This window comes from Rhinoraja longicauda, chromosome 7 (genome assembly GCF_053455715.1).
Source record: "Rhinoraja longicauda isolate Sanriku21f chromosome 7, sRhiLon1.1, whole genome shotgun sequence".
Lineage (NCBI taxonomy): Eukaryota > Metazoa > Chordata > Chondrichthyes > Rajiformes > Arhynchobatidae > Rhinoraja > Rhinoraja longicauda.
This window is the reverse complement of record NC_135959.1, coordinates 26407105-26430929: the sequence shown is the minus strand read 5'-3', so window position 1 is coordinate 26430929 and position 23825 is coordinate 26407105. Positions and strand designations below refer to the sequence as shown.

Sequence of the window (23825 nt, the reverse complement as noted above, 5' to 3'; positions counted from 1 at the left end):
TGCTGCAACTGCGTAGTCCAAATGTGGTCTCACAAGGGTGAAGTATAACTTCTCCTTGGTAGAAGTTGAACAATGATAAAAGTTGCGTCTCAGAAAATTAAGGACACCTATTGCTTTCACCATTGCATGATGAGCCTGACCATTCCCAGGTAGATCGTTTTGTAATTTGATGCCAAGATACTTGATCTGTTTGGATTCTTCAATGGTGGCACCAAGGATATTATATGATGTTTCGCCTGGTTTCCTCCTCCTGGTGACACGCATGGTTTCACATTTGAAAGGATTGAACTGCATCCCCCATTGTTGTGACCACTCAACCATAGTACCGAGATCTTTTTGGAGAGCATCTTTATCACCAGCTGACTTAATTGAACGGTACAGCAAACATTCATCGGCAAATAGTCTGGTCCTGCTTGTGACTTTTTCAAGCATGTCATTAATGTAAAGCAAAAACAGATGAGGGCCCAGTACTGTGCCCTGAGGTGTACCACTTAACTGGATGCCAATCAAAGCTTTTTCCATTCACACACATGCGCTGAAGACATTTTGTCAGAAAACTGGAAATCCATTGTTTCGTGTTGGAACGAACACCGTAGAAGTCAAGCTTCTGAAGCAGTCTCTGGTGTGGGATGACATCAAATGCTTTAGAAAAGTCTAGTACTACTAAATCCGTGACGACATTGCTGTCAAGGTTCTTGGCCAGGACGTCAGGATAAGCTGAGACTCGCAAGATCTATGCCTCCTAAATACATGTTGGTTGTCAGCAAGTATGCTATATTTGCTAAGGTGTCTCATCAGATTACTATCGATTATATGCACCAGTAGTTTGCAGCAAGTGCTTGTTAATGAAACAGGACGATAATTAGCCGGGTTGGTGGTTGAACCCTTCTTAAAGAGAGGAGTGATGTTTGCCTTCCCCAATCCAGTGGAACATCACCCGAGTCAAGCGACAGTTGGAAAATAAACTGCAAAACAGAATCCAGTTCTTCGGCCCCGATCATAAGGGCTTGATTCTGTATTTGGTCAGTTCCAATAGCTTTTGTTGTATTGATGTTGAGCAGTAACTTCTTTACACCTTCAACCTCAATTTAAATAGCAGGCATATCAGCATATGGGCTGGGCGGTAGATCTGGGAATGATGAAGGCTCCGTATCTTCCTGGGTGAAAACGTGTTGAAATTGGTTTGCAAGAGCTTCTGCCTTCGCCTGGTCCTCAGTGATCAGACAGTTGTTCACTTTAAGCATCTGGACACCAATGTTGTCTGTCTGTCTAGATTTCCCATATCTCCAAAACGCCTTGGGTTGCTCCCCCTCAAGAATGGAAGAAGCATGTTGTCTATGAGTACTCCTAATAGCACGATCGACTTGCTTTCGTACTCTAGTAAAATTGTCCCAATCCAGTTTTGTACCCCTTTTCTGGACAGGGATATAAAACTTCTCTTTCTTACTGGAGAGACGTTTCAGTTTTGCCGAAAACCAAGGAGGGCGCATACGGCCCTTAATGAGTTTTTGAGGAACATGATTTACAACAATGTAATTTAAAGAGTCTCTCAGCCACACCCAGTTGTCCTTTACAGTGAGCCAAAGGGCCTGTTTCCACGTTGTATCTCTAAACTAAACTCTGAATCATGAGAGTTCCTGGTGTTTGAATCTGCTATGCTGGGAATCAGACATGAACCCCTGCCCACCCCAAACAAATGACCCACAAGACTGAAACACCCCACCGCTTTGTGCAGAGGCTGGATCCTGTTTTCTCACCTCCTTTTGCGTGCAACAGAAGGTGCTGCCTTCCCCATTCTTTGGCCGCACAGTTATCCCCAGTCTGGTGTTTTCTCCATTGTAGCAAACTCAACAGACATTTGGGGAGAACCGCGAATGTGAAAGACGGCAGCTTCCATAACATCCAACAAAAGATGATGAGGAGACTAGAAGATCCAGATGATTCATTATCACAAGGATACTGCTAATCCAAGATATTACAAGGATTCTGCCAACATAATGGCCTGCCCATCAACAGTTCACAAAGGCTACCTCTCCACTGAGCAAATCATTGCTGCTGGAGCACCAACGTTGGGGAGGAGTTGATAACAAGATCCCAGCTCAGCAGCGACTAGCAGAAAGGTTTATGCCAGCATTTGGCACCCAAGATTCATGCAGAGCAGCTGAAAGCCTAGGGGTTTGTGGCAGCCTTCCAACATAGCAGCACCGAGGAAGGGTATGAGGAAGGGCCTCAACCCGAAATGTCACCCATTCCTTCTCTCCAGAGATGCTGCCTGTCCTGCGGAGTTACTCCAGCTTTTTGGTCTATCTTTGGTTTAAACCAGCATCTGCAGTTCCTTCTTACACTATACATATAATTATGTACTTTGGTTTAAATTCTGTTTGCGCTACATCCATTAGTACCTTGAGCACTATGCAAAGTACCAATGTTCTCTGGTTTTGGAGAAACTGAGCAATTAAATATTGTTTTCATTTGATATTAGGGACACAATCAGAAAAATGTAGCTATTTTCAAATAACTCACATTTGGTTCGATCAAACTGTGTAATTGGTTTCCCCTCAGTTTGAGTCCAAGGAGAAGGTACAATGACACTACCCGAAAAAAACTAGAAAAATAAAGTCAGATAAACAGAATTTTAGAACAAAATGTTCGAATTAAACTTTTTTCAAGTTTGAAATAATATAATAGCTGAATAAATTCAAATGATTTTAAGACTTCAACTGACATTCCTCCCATGGAGTATGCTAAAGGCCAAGGTTGCTCTGGTTTATTTTCACCCGCATGTTTAGACCGTAATGGAGTATCCTTATTGTTTTGATGTTTTTATGCTTTATTCTTAATTGTTAACTGTATGTTTGTGATGTCGTTTGTGAGCGGAGGACCAAGGCACATTCCTTGTATATGCACATACTTGGCCAATAAACTTATTCATTCATTCATTCATATTAAAGCAACTAAAATGAATGATCAAATATATATATTGTGAGTGATTACTGAACTATATCCACGATCATTGATGAAGGTGCTTTGAAGTATTTAAAAACAATTGTTATGCCGTACAAAATATCTGCATATGTGCACAAACTGTGTGTATGAATCTGCTAACAGAGTTAGAACCGGTCACTATAAAAGATTTTTGAAAAATTTGTTAGTGCACAGTTATACATTGGTATCTATGAATCTCATCTTCTTCCCTCCCCCCAATTTGACCCAAGTACTCACCTCTTCAATGGCTTTTTGGTTTTTTGCCTCAATCTCATTATCTAATCTAAACACACAAACAAAAAGAATAAGAAGATTTGTTTGCTGATTTTGAATCAACTTTTCCTCAATAGATAATCAAATAATTTCTTTGTGCTCTTTTAAACCCTACCTCTGAACTACAGATGATTCTATTTTGCCCATTATTGTAGCACAATGTGATTAGAAACTTTAACTCCCTCAAACTGCAAATAATAAATAAATGAGAATATTTTCTGTGTGTACAAAATACAAATGAATATATCTGAACTTAGAATATTCTATGTGTGGGAAGGAACTGCAGATGCTGGTTTAAACCAAAGATAGACACAAAAAGCTGGAGTAACTCAGAGGGACAGGCAACATCTCTGGAGAGAAGGAATGGATGACGTTTCAGGACTGAAGAAGGGTCTCGACCGGAAACGTCACCCATTCGTGCTCTTTAGAGATGCTGCCTCTCCCGTTGAGTTTCTCCAGTTTTTTGTGTTTATCTTTAGAATATTCTATTATCTTAAAATATGGAAATAACAGTATCTGTTGAATACAACATAAATACGATCAAAATTGTAAGCATAATATGGAAATCAACCAATCCATTATACAATTCACAAAACAAACAAGTACAATGTTACACAGAAAATCCTATGGTTGACTTAATGAACATATACTGATTGAGAAGAAGGAACTAGAAGGCCCGAACAATTGATCAGATTTGAAAATAAGAAAGAAAATGTCTCCATAGTGTTCCAACTAAAAGTATACAATTTCAACAGTGTTTGCATAAGTAGAGAACACCAAGCTTTGATCAAATGAATACACCTGGTGCAAATCTTTTCAGGGTACAACTGCTGACCTGATGCAGCTCATATATGTTGATTGTTGGTGAACATCTTCTGGATCGATATCAATTGGATGTAAAATGGCAAGCTCACCAATGGACCATTTAAATTTTCCAGGAGTCTAAATAAGGAAAGTAGAGTATGTTCAGTCTAGATTTTATAAATTGTTTTCAGGGCTATTTACACCTACATGTTCAAAAATCTGGATTAAGATGAATAGACATTGTTTCTGACAACTTTCAAATGGAATGATTTTAAATCTGAGAAAAATCAAAATATTTTCAAGAAATTTGCAAACTCTGATAGAACATCAAACTGTACATGTACAGCACCTGTACTGTGGCCTTCAGTCCACAAAGTCCATGCCGAAGATGATGCCAAGTTAAACTAATCTTCTCTGCATGCAAGTGATCCATATTGTTCCAGTCCCTGCTCATCCATGTGCCTCTCTAAAAACTTCTGAAATGCCACTATCATATCTAGCTCAACCACCATCCCTGGCATTGTGTTCCAGGCACTCACCACTCTGTGTAAAAAACACTTGCCCTGCACATGTCCTTTAAACCTTGCCCCTCTCACTTTAAAGCTATGCCCTCTAATCTTTGACATTTCCATCCTGGGAAAATGTTCTGACTGACTACCCCATCTTTGCCTCTTATAATTTTATATTTCTGTTAGGTCTCCACTCAGCCTCCAATGAACCAGTGAAAACAATCCATATCTGTCCAATCTCTGCTTATAGCTAATACCCTCTAAGCTCGGGAACATTCTGGTAAATCTCTTCTGCACTCTCTCCAAAGCCTCCACATCCTACCTGTAATGCGGCACCAGAACTACATACAATACTCCAAATGCGGCCTAAAGTTCTATAAAGCTGCAACATGATTTCCTAACTCTTATACTCAATGCCATGACTGATGAAGGTGAGCGTACTATACGCCTTCTTTACCACTCTTTCTGCGTTACCATTTTCAGGGAGTAATGTCCTTGGATCCCAAGATCCCTCTGCACATTAATTCTGCAAAACATCTTGCCATTAACTGTATATTTACCCCTTACATTCAAGATCCCAAAATGCAACACCTCACGCTTACACAAATTTAACTCCATATACCATTTCTCTGTCCACTTCTGTAGCCGATCGATATCCTGCTGTATACTTTGACAGCCGTCCTCGCTTTCCTTAATTTTGATGTCATCTGCAAACGTATCAACCAATCCTCCTACTTTTACATCCAAGCCTTCCTTAATTTTATCCCTTTTCACTCTCTCTCCCGACTAACTACTGAAAACAACTTTCAACGTTCACAGCAAATTCTTTTTAGGATGGCTGTTTTTTAAAAAATTGTAGAAACATTTCCTTACAATACAAACAAAATAAAGTCACTGAAAAGCAAAAAAAACCCCAGCTGATGCAGGAAATCTGAAATAACAGAAAATACCACAAAACATCAGAAGATCAAAGGAAAAAAATTCATGTAATTGACTTTTGGTTCTGATACAAAGTCATCAACCAATATCCATAAATTCCATCTTTCCCTCCATCTGTCAAGCACTTTCACCATTTTATGTTTTAATTATGTAAAATACAGTACGGCCCAGTAGTGTTAAGGACATGAATGTGACTAACGTCAGAATCAGGGGTTTTCACCAGTCTGAAGACAGAGGGGCTGGGAATCATTGGCTTGTGCAGTCTTGCATAATCGCTGGGACTCTCAAAAGGGTTCAAGACAGGAGGCCGCCCTGGTGTTTCAGGAGTTATGTGCAACTTTGTCTCATTCTTCACATCTCCCATTCTTTAAAAGCAGCTTTCCACTTTCAATTAGCTTTAGGGGAAACAAAAGAATACACATTAAAAGCAAACAAATTAATTATAACGTGTGAAGATTTTTAAAAAACTTTGTCTCTGATACACATCAGGTATTTCTATTTTCCCCTCTCCCTTTCCCCCTCTCTCCGTTTACTACCACCCCCTTTCCCCATGTTTAACCATCTCTAACCGTTTAACCCCTCTACTGATCTCTCCCCTTTACCCCTCTCTCCCATTTTACTCCCCATGTCCATCCCCAATATCTCTCAATGCCTCTCCCTCCTTTATCCTCCTCTCACCTCACGACGGTACCCCTCATCTCTCTCACCCCTCCTCTACCTTACCCTCCCCTCTCTGTACCCTTCACCTCTCTCACCCCTCCTGTGCCCCTCTCTCACCCTCTCCCTGTGCTCCTCTCTCACCCTCTCCGTGACTGTGCCCCTCTCTCACCCTCTCCCTGTGCCCCTCTCTCATCCTCTCCCTGTGACTGTGCCCCTCTTTCACCCTCTCCCTGTGCCCCTCTCATCCTCTCCCTGTGACTGTGCCCCTCTCTCACCCTTTCCCTGTGCCTCTCTCACCCTCTCCCTGTGCCTCTCTCACCCTCTCCCTGTGCCCCTCTCTCACCCTCTCCCTGTGCCTCTCTCACCCTCTCCCTGTGCGCCTCTCTCATCCTCTCCCTGTGCCCCCCTCTCTCACCCTCTCCCTGTTCCTCTCACCCTCTCCCTGTGCCTCTCTCACCCTCTCCCTGTGCCCCTCTCTCACCCTCTCCCTGTGACTGTGCCCCTCTCACCCTCTCCCTGTGACTGTGCCCCTCTCTCACCCTCTCCCTGTGCCCCTCTCTCACCCTCTCCCTGTGCCCCTCTCACCCTCTCCCTATGCCCCTCTCTCACCCTCTCCCTGTGCCTCACCCTCTCCCTGTGCCCCTCTATCACCCTCTCCCTGTGCCTCTCACCCTCTCCCTGTGCCCCTCTCTCACCCTCTCCCTGTGCCTCTCTCACCCTCTCCCTGTGCCCCTCTCTCACCCTCTCCCTGTGCCTCTCACCCTCTCCCTGTGCCCCTCTCTCATCCTCTCCCTGTGCCCCTCTCTCACCCTCTCCCTGTGCCCCTCTCTCACCCTCTCCCTGTGCCCCTCTCTCACCCTCTCCCGGCCGCTCTCAGGTCGTTAGCCTCCAACGCGACGACAGCCAATCAGCGCCGCCCCCGCGCGCGGCCAATCAAATTCAAACCTTGTCCGAACCGCCGCCCTCGCAACAAACTTTATTGGAAGTAAACACCCGGACAATGCGTGCCGCGCCCGCTGCGTCGGAGACAACCGACCCTCATGGTGCATCCCCCGGAGTGTCTCGGCTGAGAAGGTTTGAGCTCCCGCGAGTCTGTCAGAGGGCGGAGCGATGGCGAATGCGGCGAATCTGAACGCGGTGCGGGAGACGATGGACGGTGAGTGAGTGAGTGCATCTCCTTCCTCAGGCAGGGGCAGGGACGATGGCGGTGGCGGCCCGGGCACTCGCGACTCTCGGCACCGGCCGTCCTTTCTCGAAGGTGGGCCCGAGCGCTACTTCAGCGCCTGGAATCGGGCTGCAAATCATCGAAAGCGCGTAGGGAGGGAGGGAGAGGGGCTGTTGTGGGGGCAGTGAAGGATGCACCGCCATCCATGCCCCGCTCCCCCTCTCCCGTGGCCCGCTCCCCCATCCTCCCTCTCCCCTTACTCCCCCACTCTACCTCTCCCCTTACTCCCTCACTCCTGCACACTCCCGTCCACTCCCTCTTCCTGAGTTGACGTGATCAGCTGGCGCTGCTCTGCAAAACACGGGGGGGGGGGGGGGGGGGGTGACGGGACCTGTCACAGTGGTGAGCGGTAGACAACAGCTGTGATCTTGGAATGGGGACTGTCTGGTGAAGGACAGCACAGGGTGGTGGGTATATGTAACGAGCTGCCAGAGGAGGAAGTTGGGGCGGGTCCTACAACAACTTTTAAAGGACATTTGGACAGGTACATGAAGGAGAAAGGCTTAGAGGTATATGGGCCATAGGTGGGCAGATGGGACTAGTGGTAGATGGGGCATCGTGTTCAGCATAACTATGAAAGCCCAGTTGGATCTTTGATTACACTTAACAATGTTTATGAATTCATAAATGAAATGATGTTGCAGCCAGTGTGTAGGAAAGAACTGCAGATGCTGGTTTAAATCAAAGGTAGTCACAAAATGCTGGAGTAACAGCGGGACAGGCAGCATCTCTGGAGAGAAGGAATGGGTGACATTTCAGGTCGAGACCCTTCAGACTGATGTCGTAGCCACATGGTTTTGCAAGATGTGTTCTGTTTAATGACAAAAAACTGTTGTGTTGACTGGTTACAGTCAAGTTGAGTTTATTGTCATATGTGGAACTACAGATGGGCTACAGGTACAATGAAAATCATGCACAGAAAATGACAAACATAAATTATACATTACACAAATTCCAAAAGATGGTGTTTAGTTTTTTAGTTTAGAAGTACGGAGTAGAAGCATGGAAATGCCCTTCAGCCAATGCTAACCATCGATCGTCCATTCACATTACTTTCACGATCACTACCTCGCATTAAGGACAATTTTAGAAGCAAATTAACCTGTGAACTCGCACATCTTTTAGGAGTGGGAGGAAACCCACATGATCACAGAGAATATGCAAATTCCATGCAGACAAGCTTCCAAGTTCAGTATTGGGGCTGTAAGACAGCAGCTTTATCAGCTGCGCCACTGTGTAAAGAAATAAAATGCATTAAAAAAACAAGACATTAGTGTAAAAATAGACGATTAGAAAACAAGTCCACAGTACTGTAAGAGGCAGTGTTCTATTGCTGGGGTAGGATTAGAGATGATGCATGTTGGTTCAAGACCCAATGGTGGAAGGAAAGTAGCTGTTCCTGAACCTGTTGGTGTGGGACTTCGGGTTTCTGGAACACCATTGGTCACAAAAATAAAAGATTGAGTCAATGGGTATGTGAGAGAGAGAGAGAGAATAGGTTGTGGTGGTATGGGGGAGGGGGGGGGGGGGGGGGCATGTTGAGAGTGGGAATGTGACTATTGGGATTGCTGGCCTAGACCCGATGTAGACAATTGCCTGCCTTCTTTGCTGATGTAAACATGATCAATAAATTACTAAATTGATTCATGTGTTCTGAAGTTTAGAAGAATGAAAGGTGGACTGGAATATAAACAATCCTGCATGTTGTGAGAATGTTTGATTGAGTTATATTGCTAAAGAGGCATAGTTTCACACAAAGGGTCAGGATGGAATGGTGAAGGAATAGAAACATGCATCTAATTTAGTGGTTTCTCTTGGGATGTCTATCAGATGAGATTCTGTCGTATTGAAGAAGGTTTGATGAGGTACTGCAGTGCATCATGGTGCTCAGATAAATTTAGCCATGTGCTACAGAAAACATGAGAATGAATATTAAGATATGAAGCAGTGCCTATCAAGCACGCTGATGTTGAGCTTCTAAGATGCTGTTGGAGTAGTACTCATCATGCTCCTTTAATATTGTAGGTGATGATAAAGTTTTCAAGGGAGTTAAGATAATATTTGCATCTTTCTAATGTGCCTTGGTATTTACAAAATTAATTTATTGTCATACACACTTGGGTCCAATGAAATTTATTGTGCGCATGAAACTACAATGTATATATGCAGACATGATCAATACAATGACAAGGAGTAAAACACGAGAACGGTGCAGGATTGTGGAGCGAAAACATAAGTAATTGAAAATAATATTAAAGTACAATAATAGTATAACCAATGAGGTAGAGTTATGAGTACGACAATGTCTTCAGAAATGCAGTGTTAAATTGACGATTGTTCACGTCTGATAGCAGTAGGAAGAAGCTGTTTCATAATCTGGCCATCCAATTCTTCAAGTTCTTCTATCTTCTCTCAGAAGGCAAAGGAAAGAAAAGAGAATAGTCAGGGTGGCAGGATTCCCAGGATGTTTTGGAGTTTGACAGCTATTTGAATGACTTTTTTTAAAGTCATTATATTGCATAATATTTTTTATATAATTTCATTATATATTTTTTCTGAAGATAAAAATTAGTTGCAAAGCACATTGAGTATTCTAAGATTGTCTAATGCTCTTTATAAATGTTACTTAGTCACCCTTGCAAGATGGGAAGTGGGCAGTAAAAAGCAGGCTTCTGACAGACACCTACCTGACAATAACCAGATCACCAAGAAGAACTTCCAGTTTTTTAAAAGTAATGGTGCTAAATCATTTATATTTACCTACGAGGATAAGTGGGATGCTCTATTTGATGTCTCTTCAGAGAATGCAGGACTTTTGTTCTGCTACACTGGACATGTCAGCCAAGATTTGGTGCTGAAGAAGCCAGTGTGGGACCTGAACCATTTGATTGAGGTAAGAGTGTTGGGTCAGACACATAACTGACACGTACTTTGTAAACATATCAAATGGAAACAGCATATGGATTTTTCTAATCCATCATAATACATAATACATACAAAAAAGGAACTGCAGATGCTGGTTTACAAAAAAAGGCACAAAGTGGCCAGGCGGCATCTCTGGAAAACGTGGATCGATGACGTTTCAGACTCCGAAGAAAGTTCCCAATCTGAAATGACACCTATCCATGTTTTCCAGAGATGCTGCCTGATCTGCTGAGTTACTGCAGCACGTTGTGTCTTTCTTTTTCAATACCACAGCTCTTTGTGGGTTTCTAGGGAATGCACACTTCTTGGCAGTGCTATATCTTTTCTTAATATGTATTTAGATTGTATTGGTTTTAGCTGAAACTGCCTTCCCCAACCTTTTTTCTGTCTGATTCAGTTACCTGCTGATTTAAGGTCTATCTTGCCTCATCCAGAATTGTGGAGATAGAGAAAGGTGAAGCAGACTTTGATTTCACAATCTGCTAAAATGTAAATTATGTAATTCTGATGCTCCAGCCATGTAGTTAATGCATTATATACCATCTCACGCACACTTGGCCCTTACCCTTAAAATTTCTGAACAATGCGGTAGCGCAGCGGTAGAGTTGCTGCTTTACAGCGAATGCAGCGCCGGAGACTCAGGTTCGATCCTGACTACGGGTGCTGCACTGTAAGGAGTTTGTACGTTCTCCCCGTGACCTGCGTGGGTTTTCTCCGAGATCTTCGGTTTCCTCCCACACTCCAAAGACGTACAGGTATGTAGGTTTATTCACAAAATGCTGGAGTAACTCAGCAGGTCAGGCAGCATCTCGGGAGAGAAGGAATGGGTGACGTTTCGGGTCGAGACCCTTCTTCAGACTGATGTCGGGGGTGGGACAAAGGAAGGATATAGGTGGAGACAAGAAGATAGAGGGAGATCTGGGAAGGAGGAGGGGAAGGGAGGGACAGAGGAGCTATCTGAAGTTGGAGAAGTCGACGTTCATACCACCGGGCCGCAAACTGCCCAGGCGAAATATGAGGTGCTGCTCCTCCAATTTCTGGTGGGCCTCACTATGGCACTGGAGGAGGCCCATGACAGAGAGGTCAGACTGGGAATGGGAGGGGGAGTTAAAGTGCAGGGCCACCGGGAGATCAGTTGCGTTAATGCGGACCGAGCGCAGGTGTTCAGCGAAGCGATCGCCGAGCCTGCGCTTGGTTTCGCCGATATAAATAAGTTGACATCTAGAGCAGCGGATGCAATAGATGAGGTTGGAGGAGGTGCAGGTGAACCTCTGTCTCACCTGGAAAGACTGTTTGGGTCCTTTGATGGAGTTGAGGGGGGAGGTAAAGGGACAGGTGTTGCATCTCGTGCGGTTGCAAGGGATAGTGCCCGGGGTTAGGGTGGTTTGGGTAGGAAGGGACGAGTGGACCAGGGAGTTGCGGAGGGAACGGTCTCTGCGGAACGCAGAGAGGGGAGGGGATGGGAAGATATGGCCAGTGGTGGGGTCCTGTTGTAGGTGACGGAAATGTTGGTGGATGATATGTTGGATCCGCTGGCTGGTGGGGTGGAAGGTGAGAACGAGGGGGATCCTGTCCTTGTTGAGAGTGGGGGGAGGGGGAGCAAGAGCGGAGCTGCGGGATGTAGAAGAGACCCTAGTGAGAGCCTCATCTATAATGGAGGAGGGGAAGCCCCGTTTTCTGAAAAATGAGGACATCTCGGAAGCCCTAGTCTGAAACACCTCATCCCGGGCGCAGATGCGGCGTAGACGGAGGAATTGGGAGTAGGGGATAGACTTTTTGCAGGGGACCGGGTGGGAAGAAGTGTAGTCCAGATAGCTGTGCGAGTCGGTGGGCTTGTAGTAAATGTCCGTCACTAGTTTTTCTCCTGTGATGGAGATGGTGAGGTCCAGAAACGGGAGGGAGATGTCAGAGATAGTCCAGGTATATTTAAGGGCAGGATGGAAATTGGAGGTGAAGTGTATGAAGTCAGTGAGTTCTGCATGGGTGCAAGAGGTAGCACCAATGCAGTCGTCGATGTAGCGGAGGTAGAGTTCGGGGATGGGGCCAGTGTACGTCTGGAACAGGGATTGTTCGACGTACCCGACAAAGAGGCAGGCGTAGCTAGGGCCCATGCGAGTGCCCATAGCTACGCCTCTGGTTTGGAGGAAGTGGGAGGAGTCAAAGGAGAAGTTGTTGAGGGTAAGAACCAGCTCTGCTAGGCGGAGGAGAGTGTTGATCGATGGGGATTGGCTGGTTCTACGGTCGAGGAAGAAACGGAGGGCTTCGAGACCATCCTTGTGGGGGATGGAAGTGTAGAGTGACTGGACATCCATGGTGAAAATGAGGGAGTGGGGGCCTGGCATCCATGATGAAAATGAGGGAGTGGGGGCCTGGCATCCATGGTGAAAATGAGGGAGTGGGGGCGTGACATCAGCCGCCTCAAAAAAACCTCACTAGAACTTTTTATCTCAAACTGCCGGCGTGACATCAGCCGCCTCAAAAACCTGCGATTTCTCTTCCAGGTATGTAGGTTAATTGGCTGGGTAAATGTAAAAATTGTCCCTAGTGGGTGTAGGATAGTGTTAATGTGTGGGGATCGTTGGGCGGCACGGACTTGGTGGGCCGAAAAGGCCTGTTTCCGGCTGTATATATATGATATGATATGATATGATGATGATGCGCCCACATTTAGTTCATTCAGGAAGAAGCCTTGAAATCTTTCTCACAAGCTGACAACCTTACAATCTGAGCCAATGCACCATGCCCTCCACATCCTCACTCTTATCTTGTACCCAAGCATGTTTCTTCATCATCAAAGAGCAATTGGTGAAAGTTATTAAGAGATCCTTCACTAGCATTAACATCCTGCCTGGCCTGGCTAAAGTTTGACTACAGGTGCAGGGTGAGTAGGATCGTTGGGGTAGCGGAGAAGGGGTGATCAATCTGTTTACCTGGTTTGCTTATTTTTGTGTTATAGTTTTTAGCATCCTTTAGTTTAATCAGTAGTAAGTATTTTGTTACTCGTTATCATCTCCAAAGAGGAATATCTGTAGAGTTGCTTCCTATCTTGATAACAATGTGGTCTGTTTCCTTCAATTAGAGTCGTTTCTATTTGTAAAGGATTGATTTTTTTGTCAGATTTGGGCTATATTTATATTTTGCAACAATTTTCAAATTTTGATCCCACCTAATCATGTATCTCTCTAGATTTATTACAAGAAGCTATTTTTTAAATTAGAATTAAAATGTATTACTTGTACACAAATTTCTTGGATGTTAAACCACTCTACTTCAAATGCAATCAAAAATCTGCCATCTCTTTATGCCAGCCGACTAAATATGGATCCAAAATAAGGCCTGACGTTTTGTTTTATGAACAAACTTAGACTCTGGTTCTAACACTGTCCTGAATGGTAATTAATGACTGTCACTGCTGATATTGGTTGATGCAAACCTCCAAGGCATGGGTAGGAATTCTTTGGCAATGAATAGATGCATTAATAATTTGCATCTAGATTTCACCTAGTATTATTCATTGTTAACCATAATATTAATAATGTTGATCCTGTTACTTGTTTGGCAGCAGAACTTTATAAAACAAATCAAAGTGGCTTATTGAGCAGAGTTTTGAGCTGGTCTTTAATAGACATTGAATCCATTCATCAGAATGTTATTTTCATAATTGTCCTTATCTGTCGAATAAAACATTTGATATGGCATGACCTTGCCAAAAAACTGTATCCAGCTCTACGATGACAAGACTGCCTGTTTCTTAAAATACTGCCCAATCATTTGAAACTTTAAATTACATTTGCTTAGGGTTAGGATTATTTGATTCACACAGATAATAATGCTTAATTTTTTTATGTGTTTGACTTGGCTTTCAGCAAGTCATAAAGGCTCAGGAATCTCATTTGCTGCAAGCACTTTGATAAAAATGTCAGTGTAGATTATTTGTGTATAGAAACCAAAATTAATTAATCTAAAATTGCCTACCGTATTTGACAAATGCTGCTGGTTATGTCCTGCATATACCCAGATACTATATGTTGAACGTGTTTACAGATGCATCACTAAATTGTTTATATTTCAGTTACTTGTTCTCTATTTTTAATCCATCACCCAAATCAGTTGAAGCCTTCAACTGTCAATGGTTGGATCATGCTAATCCTGAATTTGAGTTCCATCGAACTTCCACTCCACATGAATCCAATGGCTGCGCTACCCTCCCATGCTTCCACATTAACTATCCGCAGAACACAGATGGTCTCAAAGTCCTCATTTTTTGACATCTTAGGTTTTCAAAGACATTTTCAAGTCTTTGTTCATATTTGAATAGAATTAAAAAAGCGAACACACTTTAAACAATCAATTAATTAGAACATTAATCCAAGGATCATCTTCAGTTTTTCATCCAGATTGATGACCCCATACAAGTGATTGGGAGCCAAGCTACATATGCTAGTTATACATAGAAACATAGAAAATAGGTGCGGGGGGAGGCTATTTGCCCTTCGAGCCAGCACCGTCATTCATTGTGATCATGGCTGATCATCCACAATCAGTAACCCGTGCCTGCCTTCTCCCCATATCCCTTGATTCCGCTAGCCCTTAGAGCTCTATCTAACTCTCTTTTAAATTCATCCAGTGAATTGGCCTCTACTGCCTTCTGTGGCAGAGAATTCTACAAATTCACAACTCTGGGTGAAAAAGTTTTTTTTCTCATCTCAGTTTTAAATGCCCCCCCCTTTATTCTTAGACTGTGGTCCTTGGCTCTGGACTCCCCCAACATTGGGAACATTTTTCCTGTATCTAGTCCAGTCCTTTTATACGTTTCTATAAGATCCTCTCTCTTCCGTCTAAATTCCAATGAATACAAGCCCAGTTTTTCCAATCTTTCCTCATATGACAGTCCCGCCATCCCGAGGATTAACCTCGTGAGCATACGCTGCACAGCCTCAATAACAAGGATGATCTTCCTCAAATTAGGAGACCAAAACTGCACACAATACTCCAGATGTGGTCTCACCAGGGCCCTGCACAACTGCAGAAGGACCTCCATTTGTACCTGACATTTAGCTGAGGTATCAGATACATAAGTGTATTCAACTCAATATAACTGACCTAAACGTAATGATGATACCAAACGTAGAAAATAAATGTGCAAAAATCAAGAGGACTACCAAGGTGCATAGTGCCTTGAAAGTGGCAATCACACATAAGGCAATCAAAAATGGTTTTGACACATTGGACTTCATTAGTCAGAGTATTGGGCATAGAAGTAGGCAGGTCATGTTGCTTTTGTATAAGACATTGGTGAGGCCACATTTGGAATATAGTGCTCAGTGTTGTTTGCCATGTTATAAGAAGGATGTCGTCAAGCTGGAAAAGGTGCAGAGAAGATTTGCAAATATGTTGCCAGGAGTTAAGAGCCTGAGCTATAGCGGAGAGGTTGAGCACGCTGGGACTTCATTCCTTGGAGCACAAGGGGATGAGGAGTGATCTTATAGAGTATAAGATCATGGGAAGAATAGATCGAGTAAATGCACAGTCTTTTGGCCAGAATGGGGGAATCGAGAACCAGAGGACATAGTTTTAAGATGAGGGGGAAATTATTTAATAGGAACCTGAGGGGTAATTATTTACACAATGGATGGAGGGTGTATGGAAGGAGCTGCCGGAGGAGGTAGTTGAGGCAGGTACTATCATAACAGTTAAGAAAGATACATGGATAGGTTAAGAAAGATATGGGCCAAGCGCGGGCAGGTGGGACTAGTGCAGATGGGGCATGTTGGTCTGTGTGGGCAACTTGGGTCGAAGAGCCTTTTTCCGCACTATATGACGATGAAGAACACTATCCAAGCTAACAGGACTGCAAAGCCTCAGATGGGCAGTGCTTTGCAAAAGTAATTATAGATGTTGTTTCTGAAGAACAAAATTGAGCCATGTGTTATTAGCATTCATAAATGGTTCAATAACCATCACGTTTGTGAGCATAGATCAAAGGAAACTCTCAATTCACTGAAAAAGAGACAAACTGCTTGCTTAATTCAGCTTGAAGAAGGATCCCAACCCGAAACATCACGTATCGATGTTCTCCAAAGATGCTGCCTGACGTGCTGAATTGCTACAGCGCTTTGTCTCTTTTTTTGTAAACCAGCAGCTGCAGTTCCTTGTTTCTCCCTTAGCTGCACTGCAACTACAAAGAAAAGATGCATGGCCTTGTTCCAATTTCTTTAGGCACTTCTTTCCTGCGACTAATAATTAAAATTTGAATAATGTTACTCTACTGTCCCTCTTGATTGCAGAAATGCAAATAATCCGGTAGGTGTTTGTAAAGAAGTTCTATATTTTCGAATTATTGCTTCCCCCAAGAATTGTTTAAACTAATGCAACGAATTGCTTCGTTTTAGATTGTGCTTTTAAAATATTTTAATCATATCCTTCAAGGACTTGTCCTTTGAATGACCAATGTATTAATTCTGACACCTAACGCTTCACCATGCTCTAAAAATATTGCCAATACTGAAAATTTGCAGTTCTGTTATTTTCCCTTGCATCTGAGCAGTTCAATTATTTCAAAGCTTTTGGTTTCTGCATGGGTATGCATTGATCATTTTTCTAATGTAGCTTTGCCTTTTAACGGATGTCCTGGACTCACGGATGGGAGCTAACTTAAGTGCGGTTATTAAAGTTCTAGGCTTGTGAGAAATTGGGTTATAGACAATAGGTGCAGGAGTAGGCCATTCGGCCCTTCGAGCCAGCACCACCATTCAATGTGATCATGGCTGATCATTCTCAATCAGTACCCCGTTCCTGCCTTCTCCCGATACCCCCTGATTCTGCTATCCTTAAGAGCTCTCTCTTGAATGCATTCAGAGAATTGGCCTCCACTGCCTTCTGATGCAGTGAATTCCACAGATTTCCAACTCTGCCTGAAAAGGTTTTTCCTCTTCTCCGTTCTAAATGGCCTACCCCTTATTCTTAAACTGTGGCCCCTGGTTCTGGACTCCCCCAACATTAGGAACATGTTTCCTGCCTCTAACGTGTCCAACCCTTTAATAATCTTATATGTTTCGATAAGATCCCCTCTCATCCTTCTAAATTCAAGTGTATACAAGCCTAGCCGCTCCAGTATTTCAACATATGACAGTCCCGCCATTCCGGGAATTAACCTAGTAAACCTAGGCTGCATGCCCTCAAAAGCAAGAATATCCTTCCTCAAATATGGAGACCTAAACTGGACACAGTACTCCAGGTGCGGTCTCACCTGGGCCCTATACAACTGCAGAAGGACCACTTTGCTCCTATACTCAACTCCTCTTGTTATGAAGGCCAACATTCCATTGGCTTTCTTCACTGCCTGCTGTACCTGCATGCTTCCTTTCAGTGACTGATGCACTAGGACACCCAGATCTCGTTGTGGGTCCCCTTTTCCTAACTTGACACCATTCAGATAATAATTTGCCGCCTTATTCTTACCACCAAAGTGGATAACCTCACACTTATCCACATTAAACTGCATCTGCCATGCATCCGCCCACTCACACAACCTGTCCAAGTCACGCTGCAACCTCATAGCATCTTCCTCACAGCTCACACTACCACCCAGCTTTGTATCATCTGCAAATTTGCTAATGGTACTTTTAATCCCATCATCCAAGTCATTAATGTATATTGTAAATAGCTGCGGTCCCAGCACCGAGCCTTGCAGCACCCCACTTGTCACTGCCTGCCATTCTGAAAGGGACCCATTTATCCCCACTCTTTGCTTTCTGTCTGTCAACCAATTTTCTATCCTTGTCAGTACCCAACCCCCAATACCATGTGCTCTAATTTTGCCCACCAATCTCCTATGTGGGACCTTGTCGAAGGCTTTCTGAAAGTCGAGGTACACCACATCCACCGGCTCTCCCCTGTCAATTTTCCTAGTTACATCCTCAAAAAATTCCAGAAGATTAGTCAAGCATGATTTCCCCTTCGTAAATCCATGCTGACTGACTCAGAGCGATCCTGTTACTGCTATCCAAATGCTCCGCAATTTCGTCTTTTATAATTGACTCCAGCATCTTCCCCACCACTGATGTCAGACTAACTGGTCTGTAATTTCCCGTTTTCTCTCTCCCTCCTTTCTTGAAAAGTGGGATAACATTAGCTACCCTTCAATCCACAGGAACTGATCCTGAATCTATAGAACATTGGAAAATGATCACCAATGCGTCCACAATTTCTAGAGCTACCTCCTTAAGTACCCTGGGATGCAGACCATCAGGCCCTGGGGATTTATTAGCCTTCAGTCCCATCAGTCTACCCAACACCATTTCCTGCCTAATGTGAATCTCCTTCAGTTCCTCCGTCACCCTAGGCCTCTGGCCACTTAGTTTGCATCTGAGGTGAAATATGTAACAACAGGCATCTTTTTGTATCCTAATTCAAAATGTTGGACCTTCAGTCGTGTACACAGTATTGAATTGATTGTAATCATGTACTGTCTTTCTGCTGACTGGTTAGCACGCAACTAAAAGCTTTTCACTGTACCTCGGTACACATGACAATAAACTAAACTGAACTGTAATGCGTGAACATTTTAATATTAATTTAAATTGCTCAGAAAATATATTACCATTAGGGTATTATCTTAATTTGATACTGCACCACCTGCACTACAGTTATGGACAATAAGGTGAATCTGTTGAACGTATTGAAGGTTTTGGCTGGCAGAGGTCACTGAAGTTGCATTGCACAAGTTAATGGATGCAATTGGAAAAGAGTATGGGAATCTTGGGGTCAATTAACTAGAATGTTGGAACCATGGAGCTTTGGAAGAAATGGGAGACTTTTTGAGTTATTGCATTTGAATGAGTTGTAATTTATGTATGTTCGAATTGGAAGAAAAATTTAAAAAATAGGATTGAAAGATGTGAGCTGTATTTCAGTACTGAGTGAGGGAGTGTGATTTTAATTTTTAAGTGTGAGAAACTTTCATCTTTCAAGATGATGAAACTTTCGGGTTGCTGTCTTCAGTGCAAAGTAAACAAGTATAATGGGAATTGTGTATTATGCCATTTTTGTTTCAGCTTTCCAAAGATGCCGTAAAGCTAACATGAAAAGTGGCATATATCTATAATGTGTGCAGACAACCTAGAATGTCCAAACCAAAATGTATAAAAATACCCTTTAATAAAATCTGACAATGTGCACTTTAACCACATGCGATTTTTTCCATTACAAATCTCAAATTGTGGAGTACAGAGGCAAATAAATAAACAATGGGTCTTTGTCCCAAACATTATGGAGGGCACTGTAACTATTGAAATTGCTGATGTAATTGTGGCACTCATAATGGATTATGAACAATTCTAATTGCAATTTGAGCAGATAAAATTAACCTTTCTACATTTAAATGAAATAACTACATTTAATCTTTGACTTGAATCCTTGCTGGGTTTTTTTACTCATTAGGATTTTAAATGGCATCCACAAGTATCTATTTGTTATTCATGGTTGGTAAATTGTGCACGAACAATTGTGCGTGAACCTGAACAGGTGCATTTCAAAACTTGAAATTTCAAACAGTCAGTTAATTTCCAGTTGACATTTCCGTGGATTTTAAAACCCATAGTTTTGTCCCTGGTGTCCTGACCCATAAAGATAAATGCCATAATAACATGATTATGAGACCTCGTTGTGTGTGAGGTTCTACTGACATTTTTTTACAATTCAATGGCATTTATTCTTGGATCACCTGAGGATTTTGAAGCTACCTTAAATAAGTGTCTTATTTGTCAAATAATTAAAAAATATATATATTTTTTGCTTTCCCAGTCCTCCTTGAAATTTCAAGATTGCTGAATACTGGTCTTGACATGGAATCCCTCTCGATTTGTGTTCGTCTTTGTGAACAAGGAATCAATCCTGAAGCCTTGGCATCAGTTATTAAAGAACTGCGCAAGGCTACCGAATCACTCAAAGTAAGAAACAATTGTGTGCAATAAGCAGTCTGAATTCTGCAGCAGGGAAAGCCACGCGATCCTGTATGCTTATAATTGGTTTCTCCTACTTTATAAAGCGCTCTTATCCTAGTGTAGATCTATTGCTTAAAAAGTTACAGCTGGTATTTAGTGTTGCCAAAGCATATACATTGGTTGTGCGTTCTCCTCCACTTCTGAAGATGGGTTAAATCGACCTTCCAGTGATCTTTTGCACAAGGGTAATTGCATTTCGAATTCCACATGATGGACACTAAATAGATTAAGCAAAGGAACAACAGAAATCCTGGGATTGATTTAATGAATTAAGGAATTTGCTTGTTTAGCAAATATAGATACTGTTCTATACAAGTTTAAATTCTGTTTGTTACATGTCAAATTATATCCTTGAACTCCAGTGTCTTAAAGTAACTAAGGAGGACATGATTACTATTTTGCAATTGTTTGTAAGGAGGTGGTTTAAACAGATTATTTGGTTTGTACTGAAATTTAAGGTTAGAAGTTTGGGTATTTCATTGGAAAAAACCTGAAGGATATACCTTTGCAATTAAATATTACAAAAACAGGTTGAGATGCATATAAGATGGCAGCATAGTATGCATCAATGGAAACAAACTTTTTGGATGGGTGATGCTCATGGTTAAAGAATGGTTGATTTCAGCAAAATGTTCTGTAATGGGGGTTAACACTTATTTAAACTTGGAGACAGGGCATGAAGTAAAGAATAGAGGTCAAATTTCAAAAGGCCAATCTTAGCAAATTATTTTAGAGTAGCATCAGGTGCAAAGCATTTAATCAAAGCGTTCAAAATTGATGCCATCTGCTAAGCCAAGGAATGTAGTGGGTACTTGGTATTTATTCCTAAACTTCACATGAATAAAGTCTGTTTCTCTTTGATCTGTCTTCATTAAAGAAATACTGCGACTTCAGAAATACTAACTTAACCTGTATCAGAATTGGCATATTAGCTGCAATTAAAACAAAATATATATAAAGTAAAGTCAAAATACCATACCTCAGAACCTGTACTCAATTTGGACATTATTTTTCCTTCCTAGACAACAGAGAATATGACTGGTTGACATCATCTTGGTGATGGAGCTTTCAGCGGGAGGGTATCCTAGGTCACACAGAAAATCATTGTCATGAATGAATGTACAAAGTTGGCAAAAACATAGTTCTGTACAATGGCAGATAGGAATGATTGTTACTCCAGGTTAAATTATGTAAACTGTAAAGCAATTTATTGATGTTGACATGCAAATACTTGTTAAATAGAACACACTGAATTTGTTAAAATGTTTAAAATGTACTGCTTATTGCGGATTGTTTTCAGGGGCGCTTGTTTAAAAAATAATGGTGTTAAAACACTAACCTCTTACAGGGGGAGAAGTTCCTAAAACAGATTCAATATATTTTAACTTTCATTATGTGACTGGAAGTGCCAATTTGCATTTGACCAGAGCTGATATGAATTGTAATTATGCTTTCTCATGCATCTTCTCTGCTGAAAGTTAAAAAATATAGTATTTCTATTCAAGGCATGTAATGGCACTACTAATATAGATTTTATTGAAGCTGCCACTTTACGAGCTTTTTTTATTGTACTACACATCAGCTAAATCATAATTGGAATGCAAATGTTGTTGTATATTAAAACGTGATTTATTGTGTCTCTCCCTCCAGAATTATAAACAATACAATCACAATCTGCTGAAAATAAGCAATTCTAAAATTTAGTTTAGAAAAATTAAACCTAATTATTTGTGCTATTCTGGACTGTTAGTTGCTAATACAATGATTTATATCTGATTATAATTTCATCAAGTCAAAATCCAGATTGTGGTATTGCATTTTATCCAGAGTTTTAGGGACAAAACATCTGTTGATGTACTAAGAAACTAATTAGTTGAATAACATTTACATTATGTTATATTCGTGATTGGTGGGGTTTTTTTAATGTTGTTTTTACATAGAAATGCTTCCTATTCTTGAATTTTGGGTGCATTTTTCTAAGAATTAAAGTTCTGTTGAAAAATATGGTGCAAGACTTACTGTTTAATACTAGAAGTAAAAGTGATACAATTTCTTGTAAATGCATGCATTATGTTGCTTGATTTATAATTGGTTTACTCTGTGGTTCATCTCAAATGTAAAGCAAATATAAAAGTGGTTTCAAAGGTGATCCTTTGTTTATTCCTTATGTGCCTGCGCATGGAAATATGCAAAAGCAACAAGGTTGTCTTTAATTTTCCCAATATTGAATGGAGCATCCTTAGTAAAAGGAACTGAGATGGGGCAAAAATGTCAAATACATCCAAGGTGACTTCATGAAACAGTATGCAGATAGTGAAACGGGGGAAGGAGTCATTCCATTGAGAAACAAGCCTAACCAAGTGCACCCTCTGGGTGCGGCCCAGTCGAGGGAAGTGCCCTGTGAGAAAAGTGCGAGTCTATGGCTGCGGTGAGGAGGATACGCTTGTTTTTGGGCCTGATTTGTTTTTTGACACTAAAGTAATGGCAGGCAAGTTGGTGCAGTGTGTTTCCTGCAGGATGTGGGAAGGTAGAGACACCGCTGGAGCTTCTGGGAGCTACACCTGGAAGAATTGTGTCCAGGTGCAGCAATGGACGTGTTGTGGAGTTGGAGAAGCAGCTGGATGATCTCGGAGCCATCCGGGAATACGAGAGTTTCCTGGACAGGACCTACTGTGAGGCTGTCACGCCAAGGGTCCAGGTCGAGCGAAGGTGGGAGACCATTTCAAAGGGGAGTAAACATGGACTACAGGAGACCCCGGTGGCTGTGCCTATTGCAAACAGGTACACCCTCTTGGGAGCTGGCAGGGCAGAAGACGCTTCCAGTCCGAGCGGCGGACAGGTCGGTGGCTCTAATCCAGGCAAGGAGACCCGACCGGGGAGACCGAAGTCTGGAAGAGCCATAGTATAGGGTGACTCCATTGTCCGAGGTACGGACAATAGATTCTGTGGCCGCAGGCGGGACTTGAGGATGGTCTGTTGTCTCCCTGGTGCCAGGATTCAAGACATCACGGACCGGCTTCAGAACATCCTAGCGAGGGAAGGCGATCAACCGGAAGTAGTTGTGCACGTGGGCACAAACGACGTCGGGAGGAAGAGGAAGGAGGTACTGCAACATGAGTTTAGAGAGTTGGGAAGAAGACTGAGAAGTAGGACGTCGAGGGTGGTTATCTCTGGATTGCTTCCCATATCTCGTGCTAGTGAGGGCAGGAACTGAGAGATCGTGGATATGAATCTATGGCTGTGGGATTGGTGCAGGGAGCAGGGATTTAGATTTCTAAACCACTGGGATCTCTTCTGGGGTAAGGGTGACCTGTACAAAAGGGACGGGTTACACCTTAACAGCAGGGGGACCAACATTCTGGCAGGCAGGTTTGCTAGTGTTACACGTGTGGGTTTAAACTAAGTAGTGGGGGAGAGGTTGACAAATTGGGAACATGAAGGTGGAGTTAAAGGGGAAGCGAATACAGGAGAAATTGCAAAGGACTCTAGAATAAATGAGAA

The 23825-nt window shown here is 42.5% G+C and overlaps 2 protein-coding genes across 5 annotated transcripts in view; one reads left to right on the top strand and one right to left on the bottom strand.

The window, feature by feature from the left end:
• Nucleotides 1-7178, bottom strand: part of bora (bora aurora kinase A activator) — a 29614-nt gene extending 22436 nt beyond the window's left edge. For 2 of the 4 annotated variants that reach the window (XM_078402269.1, XM_078402272.1), the window contains exons 1-5: nucleotides 7028-7178; nucleotides 5710-5905; nucleotides 4094-4200; nucleotides 3223-3268; nucleotides 2524-2605 (exon numbers count right to left, since the gene is read on the bottom strand). In XM_078402269.1, coding sequence (XP_078258395.1) covers nucleotides 2524-2605; nucleotides 3223-3268; nucleotides 4094-4200; nucleotides 5710-5874 — 400 coding nt within the window. In that variant the 5' untranslated portion in view covers nucleotides 5875-5905; nucleotides 7028-7178. Of the gene's footprint in view, nucleotides 1-2523; nucleotides 2606-3222; nucleotides 3269-4093; nucleotides 4201-5709; nucleotides 5906-6393; nucleotides 6415-7003 lie in introns of those variants that run through there. The other 2 variants (XM_078402270.1, XM_078402271.1) reach the window with 2 other exon arrangements.
• On the top strand, nucleotides 7145-22491 carry mzt1 (mitotic spindle organizing protein 1). Its single transcript, XM_078402273.1, has 3 exons — nucleotides 7145-7326; nucleotides 20125-20270; nucleotides 21347-22491. Exons 1-3 carry the CDS (start codon nucleotides 7281-7283, stop codon nucleotides 21368-21370), a joined length of 216 nt encoding a protein of 71 aa, XP_078258399.1. The 5' UTR covers nucleotides 7145-7280; the 3' UTR covers nucleotides 21371-22491.
• The last annotated feature ends 1334 nt before the right edge of the window (nucleotides 22492-23825 follow it).

What these genes read in the sequence shown, in the direction of transcription:
- mzt1 (XM_078402273.1), top strand. Translation starts at nt 7,281, where the DNA reads ATGGCGAATGCGGCGAATCTGAACGCGGTGCGGGAGACGATGGACG. An exon ending in GGTGCGGGAGACGATGGACG is followed by an intron (nt 7,327 to 20,124) that starts GTGAGTGAGTGA and finishes TTGCTTTCCCAG; the next exon opens with TCCTCCTTGAAATTTCAAGA. An exon ending in AGGCTACCGAATCACTCAAA is followed by an intron (nt 20,271 to 21,346) that starts GTAAGAAACAAT and finishes TTTCCTTCCTAG; the next exon opens with ACAACAGAGAATATGACTGG.